The sequence below is a fragment of the Thalassophryne amazonica genome, chromosome 17 (assembly GCF_902500255.1).
Source record: "Thalassophryne amazonica chromosome 17, fThaAma1.1, whole genome shotgun sequence".
NCBI lineage: Eukaryota > Metazoa > Chordata > Actinopteri > Batrachoidiformes > Batrachoididae > Thalassophryne > Thalassophryne amazonica.
Window position 1 is genome coordinate 64604368 of NC_047119.1, and position 18028 is coordinate 64622395.

At 39.8% G+C, this 18028-nt stretch overlaps 2 protein-coding genes across 2 annotated transcripts; both read right to left on the reverse strand.

Moving 5' to 3' along the window:
• Positions 1–1550: 1550 nt before the first annotated feature.
• On the reverse strand, positions 1551–1979 carry LOC117528905 (histone H2B). The gene has a single exon (XM_034191528.1). It carries the CDS (start codon positions 1977–1979, stop codon positions 1605–1607), a length of 375 nt encoding a protein of 124 aa, XP_034047419.1. The 3' UTR covers positions 1551–1604.
• A 500-nt stretch (positions 1980–2479) lies between these two features.
• Positions 2480–2791, reverse strand: LOC117529124 (histone H4). Its single transcript, XM_034191825.1, has one exon. It carries the CDS (start codon positions 2789–2791, stop codon positions 2480–2482), a length of 312 nt encoding a protein of 103 aa, XP_034047716.1.
• Between the last annotated feature and the right edge of the window lie 15237 nt (positions 2792–18028).

Sequence of the window (18028 nt, forward strand, 5' to 3'; positions counted from 1 at the left end):
GGAAATGGCGGAATGATTTGGGCTTTTTTTCCATCGGAATTTTTTCAGAAACTGTTAGAGACTGGCAGCTGAAACCATTCGAAAAATTTATCTGGCTTTCGGTGAAAATTTTACGGGCTTCACAGAGAATAAGAACTGTTACTACAGCTTTAAGGACAGCTTTAAGAACGGCTTTAAGGATGGCTTTAAGGACGCTCAGCATGCTGCGCTCCGTGCCGCCATTGAGAGCCACAAACCACCAGATCATTTCTAAACGGATGGCTCTGTGGAGCCAGGACCGTCGTGTGCACTTTCTCTGGTTATCACAAGAGCTGGACATCAACCATTTTCCGGCAGATTTCACTTTTAACAAGAGATTTTGTCATGGAAAGCCGAGCAGAGGCTTCGCGCATCACGATGGATTCGCTACTGGAGCGAGACAAAACCACTTCCGTTTTGGTCTCACAGGACGGCTTTGAGATGGCGTTCAGACAGCTGTCGGTGGTTTTTCCATCGAGTGATTATCCGAGAAATTGTGGATGTGCCTGGACATGCCAGAACATGTCCCATGAGGCTTCATCACGGCGTTGCTTTGTGCCATACGGCACCGCCGCTACGCGCAGAATTCCTCCTCATGTCTGTCTCAATGTGCCGAAAAAGTTTGGAAATGAACAGCACATTCCACTGTTACAGGAGTTTTTGTCATGGAAAGAGGAGTGGAGGCTTCGCGCGTCGCGGCGGTGCCGCATGGCGCACAGCAATGCCGTGATGAAGCCTCACGGGACATGTTCTGGCATGTCCAGGCACATCCACAAGTTCTCAGATAATCACTCGATGGAAAAACCACCGACAGCTGCCTGAACGCCATCTCAAAGCCGTCCTGTGAGACCAAAACGGAGGTGGTTTTGTCTTGCTCCAATGAAAATGAAAATCCGCCGAGGGGGTGGACCACTCCTCACTCAAAGCGTGCTCACAGGCGAATGACGCAACCGACAGGCATAGAAAAACTCACGCAGGCGCACGAGGGTTCAAGCTTGTCTGACGCAATCACATGTGATTCAAATCCATATGGTTTTTGAAAAAAATAAGGTCGGATACTTTTCTTATAGAACTTGTATTTTTATGAAAAACATAATAGACTGTAAGTTATAACACAGGTGTGATCTCTCAAAAGTATAACTGGACTTGATTCAGTAAATGTCTGAGTGGTCTTTTTTTGGTTTGTTTATCGGGTTACTGGACTGAAGCCCAATGTGTAACCACATTTCCTCATACATTACAATACTGGTTCACTGTTTATGATGCAGTTTATATTGCTGTTTTTCTAAACGCCACTTGCAGTTATGCTGTTGCACTATTTTCACTTTATGCACCAACTTTTCTTTGCAATTCATTTCATCAGTATGTGCCAACACTGAGGACATCAAACTATGCAGTTGCTGTAAGTTGTAACATTTCATGTGGTGTGTTTGTATTGTTATCCAGCATCACGTATGAATGAGAAAAATACAAAAGACAAAATGTCAAACGACTGTTTATCCACAATATATAGAAAATTTGCACTTTTGCAGACGTGTGTGGCTCTTAAAAGAGCCGTTGGTTTGATGGTGAAGGCGCACATCAGTTCACTTGGAGCTGGTGTACTTGGTCACAGCCTTGGTGCCCTCGGACACGGCGTGCTTGGCCAGTTCACCGGGCAACAGGAGGCGCACGGCGGTCTGAATCTCCCTGGATGTGATGGTGGAGCGCTTGTTGTAGTGAACCAGACGGGACGCCTCGGCAGCAATGCGCTCAAAGATGTCGTTGACGAACGAGTTCATGATGCTCATGGCCTTGGAAGAAACGCCCGTGTCAGGATGGACCTGTTTTAGTACTTTATACACATAGATGGCGTAACTCTCCTTCCTGCTCCTCTTTCTCTTCTTGCCTCCTTTACCGGCGGTTTTGGTTACCGCTTTCTTGGAGCCTTTCTTGGGCGCTGACTTCGCTGGTTCAGGCATGTTTCAGATAAACAAAACGAAATTTCAACTCCGAGAACGGCTCATTTAAAGACACCGCATGCAAATTTAACTGTGGGACTCCCCGTCTGTGATTGGTGGATGGCGTTAAGAGGGGCGGAAACATTGCTGTGAGGCTCTTTTGCATGAGAAGTTTTGTTCAGACCGCAGTCGCCACAGAAGGATGAGGGTCACTTAACACTGACGAACACGGACACAGGCTGTAATCACCGCAAATTACTATAAGGACGTTTGGAAACGAAATATTTTACTGCCTGATCCAACAGTTGACAAAGCAAGCAAGACAGCAATCATACTCCTGTGGGATGTGGGACTGTTTAACGATAATAGAATTGGAAAGACTGGATTAATAGAGTAATATAGAAGTCGCTCAAATCAACATTCAATGAATCTACACTACAATGAAGAGATTTACTCTTTCATAGGACAGTGGGCGGCTCTTAAAAGAGCCTTTGTGTTGTCATTAAAGACACTGAAGCGGTTTAACCACCGAAGCCGTACAGGGTCCTTCCCTGTCTCTTCAGAGCGTACACCACATCCATGGCGGTCACAGTCTTCCTCTTGGCGTGTTCAGTGTAGGTGACGGCATCACGGATCACGTTCTCCAGGAACACCTTCAACACACCGCGAGTCTCCTCGTAGATAAGACCAGAAATCCGCTTGACGCCGCCGCGGCGAGCCAGACGGCGGATGGCGGGTTTGGTGATTCCCTGGATGTTATCACGAAGAACTTTACGGTGCCGCTTAGCGCCTCCCTTTCCGAGTCCTTTGCCACCTTTGCCCCTTCCACTCATCGTAACCAAAGTACACACAACTGATAATATCGTACAGGCGTCCTTGGCCTTTAAACCCGATCTGAGGACGTATGTGAAGACAGGGGCGTGGCTATTTTCTTCTTTGGCCGCTGCTGGTTGGTGATTGTTCTTTGGCGCTTATGCACCATTTGCTGGGCTGAGGAACTAAATCAAGGCCAAAAGTTTTGTAATCTGAAAATAAAAAAAAGATTGAAAAAATAAATTTTGAAACTGAAAATTAAATGTTTGTTCTTGAAATTAAATGTTTGTTCTTGAATTTTATAATAATTTAAAAAGTATTATTAAAATAAAAATAAGTGTAATATATATATATATATATATATATATATATATTTATATATATATATAATCAGTATAAATAAATTTTTGATTCAGCTCTGTAATTATTTTGATCAAATAATTTATTTTCATTCATATTTTTCAGATCATTTTTTCACTTTCAGATCTTATTTTTCAGTTTCAAACTTTTGGCCCCGTTCTGTCATGGGGCAGTGTGGCTTCCATTGAGAGGGGCGTGGAATTGTGAGTGACAGCAGAGCAATCAGTCCTCACATGATGTTGCATTCAGGAAACGTCGGTACTTTGATAGATAATGACTCTGCTCCCGTCCTCATCGTGGATTACTACGCGTCTGGCACGTGAGAGAAAATAGACAGAATGAAAGCTTATTACGAGGCTTTAAACCCTCGAGATAAAGCTGTTTATTGTGATCGATGTGTTGGTTCAGTGGATCCGTATGTTACGGTGGCCTGAAGGTGCAAACCAATATTACAAATTCTGAAACACTTTTACAAAGCTTGAGACAAATTCACATTTAAAAAAACAATTTTACATATCATAATACAAAATTACATTACCATAACACATTTACAAGTTCCAAAACAAATTTACATTTTAGAAAACTAATTAACAAGACGTGAAACACTTTTACAAACACTGAAACAAATTAACAAGTCCCAAAACAAATTTACAATCTATATAAACTGGAAAAAGGGAATGTCCCAACTCTGGGGTTGACCCAGAAGTGAAAGCAGGAGCGGCAGATTGGAGTTTATTTTAGTTCCGTTTTGCCCACTTTGTGGAAAACACATGAGCCGCTTAATGCGGTTTTGCTTTTTGCGTTTTTAATTCGAATGGACTCGGCCGATGAACCAGATATGCTGCAGCAGTGCATACGGTATTTTAATGAGGGACACTCGTACGCTATAATTGTGGACATGATGTCATGTTTACATGATGTGCACATCAGCTTGCGGTCTTTGAAAAGCAAACTGAATGAAGCCGGGTTTTATCACTGAAAGGATTTATCCGCTACAGACGCAATAACAAGGGCCATACGACTGGAACTTTGTGAACCCGGACAGCTGTTTGGCTACCGCATGATGTGGCAGGTACTCTAACAGAAGTACCATCTGCGAGTGAAGAGGGACCATGTAATGAATTTGCTCCGGGAGCTCAATCCTCGGGGGTGCGAGAGGAGAGCATGTAGAAGGTTTATAAGGAGAACCTACCACTCCATGGGACCGAACTATATGTGGCATGCAGATGGTTATGATAAACTCAAGCCATTCGGTTTGGCTCTTTCAGGCTGTATCGATGGGTTTTCACATAAAGTACTATGGCTTGAATGTGGACCAACAAATAATAACCCAGCTGTGATCGCTCACTATTTCCTGTCATGTGTGCAAAAACTCGGCGTCATTCCCATGAGATTGAGGACTGACTGCGGCACGGAAAATGGGACCATGGCCGCAATTCAGTGCACCCTACGTCACAACCACAATGACTGCTACTCTGGAGCGTCCAGCCACATGTATGGCTCATCCACAAACAACCAGAGGATTGAGTCTTGGTGGTCCATATTCAGAAAGGGAAGGTGAGTGACCTTAATAAAGTAAATCAATTATGTGTAACCTTCATTTATTAATTCAAACATATATTCTTAAAATGAGTGTTATTTTATCATTTTCTTATAGGGGTCAGTTCTGGATGGAGCTATTTGCAGACCTTAGAGATGCCGGATACTTCAACAGGAGCCATGAGCATCAGTGTTTACTGAGATACTGCTTTGGAAATGTTATTCAGAAGGACTTGGATGAGTGTGTGAGACTGTGGAACAGCCACAGGATTCACCCCTCTAGAACAGCATCATGTCCAGGAGGAGTGCCCAATGAACTCTACTACTTGCCACACAGGTAATACTTTGGTGATAGATGATGCTTGTGTTTGTTTTCCTTTTATCTTAAATTTAAATAAATCTAATTACGTCTTCTGTTTAACATAGGTTTTGCTCCAGAGACTGTGGATTTATAGTTGAACAGGTTGAACTTGATGGCTTTCCTGAGGCACTTCCAACAAGAGCTCCATGCGGGGATGCAAACATGCAGGAGTACTTGGACTTTGCCATGGAGCACACTTATTTACAGAAGCCTGAGAATTGGCAGTCTTCAACTGAACTCTATCTGAAGCTAAAAGAAACTGCTCAACTGTGAGTTGAAGGGAGGTTTATTGTAATGGTGGAACATGTACACAAAGTGTCTGAATTAGTCACCCACAACTTCAGTACCTCAAAGTTGGAAATAATGAATAAAAATGAAGCAAATAAATTCAAATATCTCTTTAAATATTTTTTTTCAGTCTAAATCCAAAACAGTGATTCATAAATACACAACAGTACGAGAATCATTGATTGAAAACAATTATTAAAATGCTAACTGCTCTCATACCCTTACATTATAAAAACTTATTTAACAAAAGCAATGTGCACCTAGAACTACAACAAAGAACAAAGAACATTTTTAGAGTCCGAGCTCTAGGGGTATCCAGTTATATGGCTTATAAACAACCAAATCCTGGACTATTTTGAATTCCGAATTCCATTTGTGATTTAAACCCACTGTATGAACCCAGGAGTGGTAATTTCAAAACGTTTGAACATGTATTTACCTTTGGGAATGGCGAATCATCCAGGAACTCGATTTGTGGCAATGGATCCAAGCCAGATGGGGGAAGTGATGTCAGCCCAGTTGCAAACATCAAAATATCCCCCACAGACACAGCAGCCTCACCTTCTGCAAAGAAAGATATGTTCATATATAATCAGGTGTGCACATAACTGGTACTCTTCATGGTCATGTGTGCTAAAAAAAAGTCATTGATGCACAGCAGACAGCACACAGAGAGAAACACTTTTCCTACAATCTGTCATTGCTTTCATCCTACGAAGTTCTTCCCTTGTGCTTTCTGCTGCGCATCTTTTATTTTTAGCATGTACAAGCACCATGAGTACCAGTTATGTGCATGCCTGTATATAATGCATTTTAAATTCAGCTGTAACTTCCAGAACATAATAGGATCTTTTTTAAAAGATATTTTAAGTTTTTTGCAACTTCACCACAAACAACTCCCAGTTGAGAAACACTAATATATACCATGGTAATATGATTTTTCAAGTAGTTACAAAAAAAAAAACCCTTACCTTCACAATCAAGGAGAAAGTCGGCCCAGTAAGCCAATGTTTGACTTTCTTTTAGTCTCCTGGTACTTCCTGAAGGGCTGAGGTCAGGTTTGAAGATTCTTTCAAGTTCAAAGCCAGTGAGTCGCTTTTCAGAGTGGCACAGGACCGGGGTCAGCAAAGTAGGGTGTTGCTGTAGTGCACTCAAATGAAGAGCTGAAAGACCATCTTTGAATCTGCAAAGTGAACACAAACACTTTCACTGCTGTGTTCCAACTGCATTTATCTTACCAACAATTACAATCCACCTAAACAAATGTACCTTTGGGGAAAATGGCATGTGTGTAAAATCTCCATTTGTAGCTATACAGATTTCCATCAAAATTTGTTTCCATGTTCCACTTATGTCATATAAAACCACTAGCTTAAAAAAAAAAAAAGAAAAAAGTATTTTATGGCTTTGACACGAAACGAGCTCCTCTCAAAAAGTGTGTCCCTGTGCAATAAAACAAACAAACCCTTCTTTTGTGGCTTATAACGACACCCGGCATCCTTATTGTTTAATCAGTCCGGTGTCTTTCAAGTACTTAAAAAGCCAACACTTCCCCCCTCTCACTTGATCTTATTGCTAAAATACTTCCTACAGAAACTGCTTTCAGGCCTTATAATTGATTTCCTTCAGTTTTTACACTTTATGGCTTTATTTTGACATGAAACACACTCCTCTCAAAATGTGTGTCCCTGTGCAATAAAACAAACCCTTCTTTTGTTGCTTATAACGGCAGCCGGCATCCTTACTTTGGCACTGCTGCATCAGTCTGTTATAGCAGTACTAAATCCTCTCGTTGAGTCAAAGCCAACACTTCACACCTCTCACTTGAACTTAAGGCTAAAATACTCCCTACAGAAACTTCTTTCAGGCCTTACAATTGATTTCTTTCAGTTTTTACACTTTAATAGACTCAAAAATGACTAGATATATTTTGAGGTAAAATCAAACACTGTGCAAAATACTGTTTATATATATATATGTATATATATTAATTGGTTATGATTTTTATTATTTATACTAAAACTCGTGGCATTTGAAAGCACTGCATTCTGGTGTTAGTATTTCACAACACTATTTAAAATTCAATTGGTCTGATGGTCATATTCAGCATTAATATGTGGTATTGATCTGTTGATGGTCTTTTTATTTAATTTTTTAACTTTTGCATCAGCTTTAAATGACTTACAAGTGGTAAAAGACTTTTCATTGGCAATTTTTATCATGTCTTTATGTGTATTATCTTCTAAAAGCATAAAGCCTGCAGTTATTAATTTGTTTTATAAGACAGAATTTGATAAATGTAGAATGAAGACAATGAAAGCATAATTAAAGTCAGTTAATACAGACAGTGAGTCCATTTGTGGAAACTTATTACAGACAATACATACAAGATAGAAAATACATTTTAATGAAATTAAGACTTGAGACATATTTTTTTCTTCCAGTATGAGTCAAATACCACTGTGTTTTAAACCAAGAAATGCGTGAGTTTTTCCACGCCTGTCGGTGACGTCATTCACTTGTGAGCACTCCTTGTGGGAGGAGTCGTCCAGCCCCTCGTCGGAATTCTTTTGTCTGAGAAGTTGCTGAGAGACTGGCGCTTTGTTTAATCAAACTTTTTTCTAAAAATGTGAGGCACATCGAAGTGGACACGGTTCGAAAAATTCAGCTGGTTTTCGGTGAAAATTTTAACAGCTAATGAGAGATTTTGAGGTGATACTGTTGCTTTAAGGACTTCCCACGGTGCGAGACGTCGCGCAGCGCTCTCAGGCGCCGTCGTCAGCCTGTTTCAAGCTGAAAACCTCCACATTTCAGGCTCTATTGATCCAGGACATCGTGAGAGAACAGAGAAGTTTCAGAAGTCGGTTTCAGCATTTTATCCGGATATTCCACTGTTAAAGGAGATTTTTTTAATGAAAGACGTGCGGACAGATTGCAGTGTCGGCTCGCAGCCGCCGCGACGGTCCGCCACAGGAAAAACACCTCTGTTGGAAGCTTTAAGGACAAGTTGGAACATGTCCAGCTGTTAAACAATTTCTCATATACTCACTCCACTGAAAGCCATCAAAAGCCGCCTGGATTTTACAAATGGTTATCAACACAGAGGTGTTTTTCCTGTGCCGCCGCACCGCGCCGGCTGCGTCCCGATGCGTGGACCCGTCCGCACGTCTTTCATTAAAAAAATCTCCTTTAACAGTGGAATATCCGGATAAAATACTGAAACCGACTTCTTCTGAAACTTCTCTGTTCTCTCACGATGTCCTGGATCAATAGAGCCTGAAATGTGGAGGTTTTCAGCTTGAAACAGGCTGACGACGGCGCCTGGGAGCGCTGCGCGATGTCCCGCTCTGCGACGTCCCGCTCCGTGGGAAGTCATTAAAGCAACAGTATCACCTCAAAATCTCTCATCAGCCATTATAATTTCCACAGAAAACCAGCTGAATTTTTCGAACCGTGTCCACTTCGATGTGCCTCACAGGTTTAGAAAAAATTTTGATCAAACAAAGTGTCAGTCTCTCAACAACTTCTCAGACAAAGGAATTCCGACGAGGGGCTGGACGACTCCTCCCACAAGGAGTGCTCACAGGCGAATGACGTCACCGACAGGCGTGGAAAAACTCACGCATGCGCACGAGGGTTCAAGCATGACTGACGTAAAAACATATGAATGAAATCCATATAGTTTTTGAAAAAAATAAAAAGGACCTATACTTTATTGACAGCCCTCGTATATCCTTGCCTATTTTTATTCAGTGACATACAGTAGTGTTCAGAATAATAGTAGTGCTATGTGACTAAAAAGATTAGCATTATGCTGCATTTACTTTGTTTAGCATTATCCGGCTGTTCGGATGTCTCCTGCGTGTTTTGTCTGCACCATCTAAAAACTCCAAAGACCGACCGCACGAAAAGCAAAACTGCGTTAAGCGGCTCATGTGTTTTCCACAAAATGGGCAAAACATAACTCCATCGCTTTTTAACTAAAATAAACTTCAATCTGCTGCTCCTGCTTCACTTCCAGGTCAATCCCAGAGTTGGGACATTCCCTTTCCGGTTGATATAGTTTGTAATTTTTTTTCGGCGATTGTAAAAGTGTTTCACGTCTTGTTAATTTGTTTTCTAAAATGTAATTTTGTTTTGGAACTTGTAAATGTGTTATGGTAATGTAATGTTGTATTATGATATGTAAAATTGTGTTTTTAAAATGTAAATTTGTCTCAAGATTTGTAAAAGTGTTTCAGAATTTGTAATGTTGGTTTGCACCTCCAGGCCACCGTAGTGGTTGTACCGGATAGTGAATTTAATGATGATGTAACAAAGTGTCCGGCAGTTTCACAGCGTAAACTTAATGTGACCAGAACCAAGCAGACCGCCCATAAATCCAAAGCCAAAGCCGGAAGAGTGCTCCGGCTACCGGCGGTGTGAAGAAGCCTCATCATTACAGGCCTGGCACTGAGACAACCGCCGCTACCAGAAATCCACCGAGCTGCTGATCCACAAGCTGCTGACCAGGTGGATTTGTGGTAGCGGTGGATCTCTCAGCGCCACAGTGCCGGGCCTGTAACGGCGAGGCTTCTTCACACCGAGGGAAGCCAGAGCGCTCTTCCGGCTTTGGCTTTGGATTTATGGGCGGTCTGCTTGGTTGTGGCCATATTAAAGCTTCCTTCAGATCTGCTGAGCCAGGACTCTCTGTGTGTCACTTAGAAAGCTCGTAACACTCCACTGCAGCCTGTAAAATGATGATTGAATGATTTTTATGCAGCGATGCGGTGCTGCGTTCACGGTCTTCTGTGGATTTGGGACACATCAGTTTTTTAGGTATAGGTGTTCAACTTTAACATCTTGCATATTTTCCAGTGTTTAAACATCAAAAATGACCAAGAGTGGTCTAGAATTACTTGTAATAGACATCTTTAGCCTCACTTTATTTACAGGTATTTACAATAAAGTGGAGAGAAAGTGTTAAGTCATTATCTATCAAAGTACCCACGTTTCCTGAAAGCAACATCATGTGAGGACTGATTGCTCTCCTGTCACTCACAATTCCACGCCCCTCTCAATCGAAGCCACGCCCTCCCACGCCAGAACGGGGCCAAAAGTTTGAAACTGAAAATATAAGATCTAAAAGTGAAAAAAAAAATATCTGAAGGTGAAAAAAAAGAAATATGAATGAAAATAAATTATATGATCAAAAAAATTACAGAGCTGAATCAAAAAATTATTTAAACTGAAAAATCTATATCTTACACTTGTTTTTATTTTGATAATACTTTTTAAATGATTAGAAAATTCAAGAACAAACATTGAATTTTCCGTTTCAAAATTTATTTTTTCAATCTTTTTTTATTTTCAGATTACAAAAGTTTTCACCTTGATTTAGCTCCATACTGGACAAACATATGATTGACGAAGCATTATTTGCTGTGTTTATGTCATTTGCTTCTTTCCCTTCTTCGTCTTTATGAGTTATGGAATCAGTCATTGTCTGGTTTAGAGACAGGAGGGAGGGCACCACGATTTGGATACATCAAGCCCTTTTAATGAAATTCTGCTCTGCTGAACTATTAAATGTTCACATCACACATGACTAACGACATTCCCACTTGAGTGTCTGTCCTCTGACGTTGTTGCTTAGTTGACAGTTTAGACATGATTTGAATCATTTTGGGGGACTGTAAGTCATAGATGAGTTTTCACTTTTCAACTGACAAAACACACATGCTGGTGAGGTCAGGCTGAAATCTGTCAGTTGCAGGTTCAGGTCTTCCTCATGGCTCCAGTTTTCCATGCTTCTGTAGTAACACCTCACATCTCTTTAATGATGATGTAACAAAGTGTCCGGCAGTTTCACAGCGTAAACATCAGAAACTCCCTTCTGTCTGATCATTTCTTAATAACATTTACATTTACTCTGATGGACTACCCAGCAGTGGGGAATAAGTTTCATTACACTAGAAGTCTTTCAGAAAGCGCTGTAACTAGGTTTAAGGATATGATTCCTTCTTTATGCTCTCTAATGCCATATACCAACACAGTGCAGAGTAGCTACCTAAACTCTGTAAGTGAGATAGAGTATCTCGTCAATAGTTTTACATCCTCATTGAAGACAACTTTGGATGCTGTAGCTCCTCTAAAAAAGAGAGCTTTAAATCAGAAGTGCCTGACTCCGTGGTATAACTCACAAACTCGTAGCTTAAAGCAGATAACCCGTAAGTTGGAGAGGAAGTGGCGTCTCACTAATTTAGAAGATCTTCACTTAGCCTGGAAAAAGAGTCTGTTGCTCTATAAAAAAGCCCTCCGTAAAGCTAGGACATCTTTCTACTCATCACTAATTGAAGAAAATAAGAACAACCCCAGGTTTCTTTTCAGCACTGTAGCCAGGCTGACAAAGAGTCAGAGCTCTATTGAGCTGAGTATTCCATTAACTTTAACTAGTAATGACTTCATGACTTTCCTTGCTAACAAAATTTTAACTATTAGAGAAAAAAATACTCATAACCATCCCAAAGACGTATCGTTATCTTTGGCTGCTTTCAGTGATGCCGGTATTTGGTTAGACTCTTTCTCTCCAATTGTTCTGTCTGAGTTATTTTCATTAGTTACTTCATCCAAACCATCAACATGTTTATTAGACCCCATTCCTACCAGGCTGCTCAAGGAAGCCCTACCATTATTTAATGCTTCGATCTTAAATATGATTAATCTATCTTTGTTAGTTGGCTATGTACCACAGGCTTTTAAGGTGGCAGTAATTAAACCATTACTTAAAAAGCCATCACTTGACCCAGCTATCTTAGCTAATTATAGGCCCATCTCCAACCTTCCTTTTCTCTCAAAAATTCTTGAAAGGGTAGTTGTAAAACAGCTAACTGATCATCTGCAGAGGAATGGTCTATATGAAGAGTTTCAGTCAGGTTTTAGAATTCATCATAGTACAGAAACAGCATTAGTGAAGGTTACAAATGATCTTCTTATGGCCTCGGACAGTGGACTCATCTCTGTGCTTGTTCTGTTAGACCTCAGTGCTGCTTTTGATACTGTTGACCATAAAAGTTTATTACAGAGATTAGAGCATGCCATAGGTATTAAAGGCACTGCGCTGCGGTGGTTTGAATCATATTTGTCTAATAGATTACAATTTGTTCATGTAAATGGGGAATCTTCTTCACAGACTAAAGTTAATTATGGAGTTCCACAAGGTTCTGTGCTAGGACCAATTTTATTCACTTTATACATGCTTCCCTTAGGCAGTATTATTAGACGGTATTGCTTAAATTTTCATTGTTACGCAGATGATACCCAGCTTTATCTATCCATGAAGCCAGAGGACACACACCAATTAGCTAAACTGCAGGATTGTCTTACAGACATAAAGACATGGATGACCTCTAATTTCCTGCTTTTAAACTCAGATAAAACTGAAGTTATTGTACTTGGCCCCACAAATCTTAGAAACATGGTGTCTAACCAGATCCTTACTCTGGATGGCATTACCCTGACCTCTAGTAATACTGTGAGAAATCTTGGAGTCATTTTTGATCAGGATATGTCATTCAAAGCGCATATTAAACAAATATGTAGGACTGCTTTTTTGCATTTACGCAATATCTCTAAAATCAGAAAGGTCTTGTCTCAGAGTGATGCTGAAAAACTAATTCATGCATTTATTTCCTCTAGGCTGGACTATTGTAATTCATTATTATCAGGTTGTCCTAAAAGTTCCCTAAAAAGCCTTCAGTTAATTCAAAATGCTGCAGCTAGAGTACTGACAGGGACTAGAAGGAGAGAGCATATCTCACCCATATTGGCCTCTCTTCATTGGCTTCCTGTTAATTCTAGAATAGAATTTAAAATTCTTCTTCTTACTTATAAGGTTTTGAATAATCAGGTCCCATCTTATCTTAGGGACCTCGTAGTACCATATCACCCCAATAGAGCGCTTCGCTCTCAGACTGCAGGCTTACTTGTAGTTCCTAGGGTTTGTAAGAGTAGAATGGGAGGCAGAGCCTTCAGCTTTCAGGCTCCTCTCCTGTGGAACCAGCTCCCAATTCAGATCAGGGAGACAGACACCCTCTCTACTTTTAAGATTAGGCTTAAAACTTTCCTTTTTGCTAAAGCTTATAGTTAGGGCTGGATCAGGTGACCCTGAACCATCCCTTAGTTATGCTGCTATAGACGTAGACTGCTGGGGGGTTCCCATGATGCACTGTTTCTTTCTCTTTTTGCTCTGTATGCACCACTCTGCATTTAATCATCAGTGATCGATCTCTGCTCCCCTCCACAGCATGTCTTTTTCCTGGTTCTCTCCCTCAGCCCCAACCAGTCCCAGCAGAAGACTGCCCCTCCCTGAGCCTGGTTCTGCTGGAGGTTTCTTCCTGTTAAAAGGGAGTTTTTCCTTCCCACTGTAGCCAAGTGCTTGCTCACAGGGGGTCGTTTTGACCGTTGGGGTTTTACATAATTATTGTATGGCCTTGCCTTACAATATAAAGCGCCTTGGGGCAACTGTTTGTTGTGATTTGGCGCTATATAAAAAAATTGATTGATTGATTGATTGATGTAATGACAGCCATCTCCCCAGTGCCTTTACCTAACATGCAGCCCCATATCATCAATGACTGTGGAAATGTACATGTTCTCTTCAGGCAGTCATCTTTATAAATCTCATTGGAACGGCACCAAACAAAAGTTCCAGCATCATCACCTTGCCCAATGCAGATTTGAGATTCATCACTGAATATGACTTTCATCCAGTAATCCACAGTCCACGATTGCTTTTCCTTAACCCATTGTAACCTTGTTTTTTTCTGTTTAGGTGTTAATGATGGCTTTCGTTTAGCTTTTCTGTATGTAAATCCCATTTCCTTTAGGCGGTTTCTTACAGTTCGGTCACAGACGTTGACTCCAGTTTCCTCCCATTTGTTCCTCATTTGTTTTGTTGTGCATTTTCGATTTTTGAGACATATTGCTTTAAGTTTTCTGTCTTGATGCTTTGATGTCTTCCTTGATCTACCAGTATGTTTGCCTTTAACAACCTTCCCATGTTGTTTGTATTTGGTCCAGAGTTTAGTCACAGCTGACTGTGAACAACCAACATCTTTTGCAACATTGCATGATGATTTACCCTCTTTTAAGAGTTTGATAATCCTCTCCTTCGTTTCAATTGACATCTCTCGTGTTGGAGCCATGATTCATGTCAGTCCACTTGGTGCAACAGCTCTCCAAGGTGTGATCACTCCTTTTTAGATGCAGACTAATGAGCAGATCTGATTTGATGCAGGTGTTAGTTTTGGGAATGAAAATTTACAGGGTGATTCCATAATTTATTCCTCAGAATTGAGTGAGTCCATATTTTTTTCCCTCTGCTTGGTCTAAAAAAGTAACCGTTACTGACTGCCACAATTTTTTTTTCCTGATTTCTTATAGTGTTTCTAAAAGGCAGAAAGTTGCCATTTGAAACGACTTTAGTTTTGTGTCATGTCTGTAATCTGCTTTTTTTCTACAAAATTAAACAACTGAATGAACATCCTCCGAGGCCGGTGATTCCATAATTATTACCAGGGGTTGTACTTTGCGTAAAGGTATTTGCTGTTTGTCGCTGTAATGTGTAATAACATTTCTACTTAACTGTCTTTAAAAACACAAAATACACACACACTCATCTTCAACTTAGACTAATCAAGGCTTACGGGGGCCTGGAGCCTATTCCAGCAATCATAGAGCACAAAGCGGGGTACACACTAGACAGGACGCCAGTCTGTCGCAGTGCAAAACACACCAAAACATACCAAAAACAAAATAATAATAAAGGGGTGGGAGAAGAGATAAAAACAATAAAACCTCTTCTTATATGGTGAAGCACTGATGAAAAGCAGATGAATGAGCAGTTCAAAGAAACAAAAAGTGACAATAAATTAACTGTTTATATTACGCCAAATGACACCAAAGCTGCCCGAAGGCGTTTCACATGTTATTCTCCACATTGTTGTACGTATTTGTCTTGCCATCAATCATGAGCATGCATGCACGTGGAATCTAAAGACATTACAAGAGCTAAAACAAAAAAATAAATAAAATTTCAACAACTCAGAAATAAAATTGTCAAAAGTATAAGAAAAGCTAAAGCAAGCTTTTTCTTAACTTTAACTGAAAAATCACATGGCAATACTAAAACACTGTGGGATCAATTAAACAAACTAACAGGAAAGAAAACAAAAGCTAATCCCCAATTAGAAGTAAAAATTCAAGATAGGATCACATGTAATGTACAAGAGGTTGCTGTCGCCTTCAATAATTTTTTCATAGAGTCAGTCAAATCTATAGCCCAAGGGTTTTCCCCTAATGTCACACTGAGCTCTCCAGTTGTAACCGTGGAGCCAGCTTTCACTTTTAAGTGTGTCTAAGAAACTCAGGTGTTACAAATTATCTCTACCCTAAAATCTTCAAGAACAAAAGATAGTTTTGGTATGGATGCTCTAATGCTAAAAGACTTGGCTGCATTTTTAATTAACCCAATTGCAACCACTATTAATCAATCATTTGCACAGGCTCTGTTTCCTAAAATATGGAAGTCTGCTGCTGTAATCCCAGCGTTCAAATCTGGTGATAAGTTTTCAGTTCAAAATTATCGTCCAATTAATATTTTGTCTACGGTGTCAAAAGTCTTGGAGAAAATTGTAACTGAACAAATGACTCAACACCTCAACACCTCATCATTCAACCTTCATCCGATGCAATTTGGCTTTAGAGCTAGACACTCCACAGAAACGGCAACTTGCTTTCTCACCGAAAACATAAAATCATTACTTGATAAAGGTGGGGTTGTTGGAGCTATATTTCTTGATTTCAAAAAGGCCTTTGACACCGTGAACCATGATATTTTATTGATGAAACTGCAACGATTTAATTTTTCTCCTGGGGCATTAAAATGGGTTGAGTCGAATCTGTCAAATAGGTCACAATCTGTAAGAATTGGTAATTATCACTCACCTTCTCTCTGTCTTAATACAGGAGTGCCCCAGGGCTCAATTTTAGGGCCACTATTATTTTCATTATATATAAATAATCTCCCATTGGTCTGCCCAAATTTGTTCACTCAAATGTATGCTGATGATTCTGTTCTTTATGTAGATGGAAATAATGTACAGCAGGTCTGTGACAAATTAACACAGTCCATGGCTGATGTCACAACATGGCTTGAGGAAAATTGTTTACAACTTAATGTATCAAAAACTGTTGCAATGTTTTTTACACGATCTAAAAGTCTAGTCACTGAACCAAATGTCTATGTGGCAGGGGAAAGGATCAAAGTGGTGTCTGAATATAAATATTTAGGGGTCTGGCTCTGACACATTCACATTTAAAACACAGGTTAAAAAAGTGTGTCACACAGTTAAATTTAGCCTCTCTAATTTTCGTTATATACGGCCTCAACTATCTGTACAGGCAACTAAAGTTTTTATGCATGCAATGATTTTATCCAGAGGTGTCAAGTAACGAAGTACAAATACTTCGTTACTGTACTTAAGTACACTTTTTAGGTATCTATACTTTACTCCTTTACTTATTTTTCTGCCTACTTCTGACTTCTACTCATTACATTTTCACACAAGTATCTGTACTTTCTATTCCTTACATTTTTAAAACAAACAGCCTCGTTACTCTTGGCTTCAGTTTAATGTTTATATATATATATTTCACATCATGTGCGCCTCTAATCAACTTTTCTGCAGCACGGCTTTGCTTTGAACCGTGAACCAATCCAAGCAGTGGTTCACAGATTGAAGCAATGCTTCGATCTATTGCTTCGTTTATTCTTTCTTTCTTTCGCTTAATTTTCCCCTGCTAAAACCCTAAAGAGCATACTTCTGTGAGTATTATTTACCTTTTCTATGTTAAACCGACCTGTTATGGTCTTCTGAAACAGTTGATAGATGTATTTTATAACTTAAAAACGGGAGCAGCGCTAACGCGTTAGCATGTCTATGGCATTTTCAATGTTAAAAGTTAGCATTAAGCAGCTCTCATCACGTTCGGGTGCATTTGTTTTCAAATTGTAATATTTCTTAAATTTATTTTTGTTTATATATTAATAATCTAATGATTATTATATACAGTTTTAGAGAAAGAGGCAAAAAGAACCTGAATAGAAACACAACAGAAAATATAAAAGCAACTAACAATGAACATACATACATAAATGTTTCCTGTGAACACCTAGTGACTCTTACACCTCCACTTCATCCCTGTCTTATTTAATGACAATTTGTTTCGGTCAAACCATATTTTCAATGTGTTAATTTCTTCAGTGATTTCCTCCAGAACTATCTGCCAAACTTTTTTTTTCTGTTTTTCTGTAATTGTTGTATGGCTCTTGCCTTACAATATAAAGCGCCTTGGGGCGACTGTTTGTTGTGACTTGGCACTATATAAATAAATAAATAAATTTGATTTGATTTGATATTCCGTTTGTTAGCTTACAAGCTATAGTTACGTTGCGTTATATGAATTGTTTTCGGTTTAGATTGAGTCAGATTTATTTTCAGTCAGTTTTAGATTGTTTCAGGTAGGTTTTCCTGGAGCTGCACTCACGTTGGTTTTCACTAGGTTGGCTTTGTGTTTTTGTTGTTATTGTTTTACAACACAGATATTGTTTATTCAAGTATGGCAGTGGTAGGTCCATGACCTATACGGGATCTAGGCGCTCCCGCCA

Coding starts and splice junctions, on each gene's coding strand:
- LOC117528905 (XM_034191528.1), bottom strand. CDS start 1,979: ATGCCTGAACCAGCGAAGTCAGCGCCCAAGAAAGGCTCCAAGAAAGCG.
- LOC117529124 (XM_034191825.1), bottom strand. CDS start 2,791: ATGAGTGGAAGGGGCAAAGGTGGCAAAGGACTCGGAAAGGGAGGCGCT.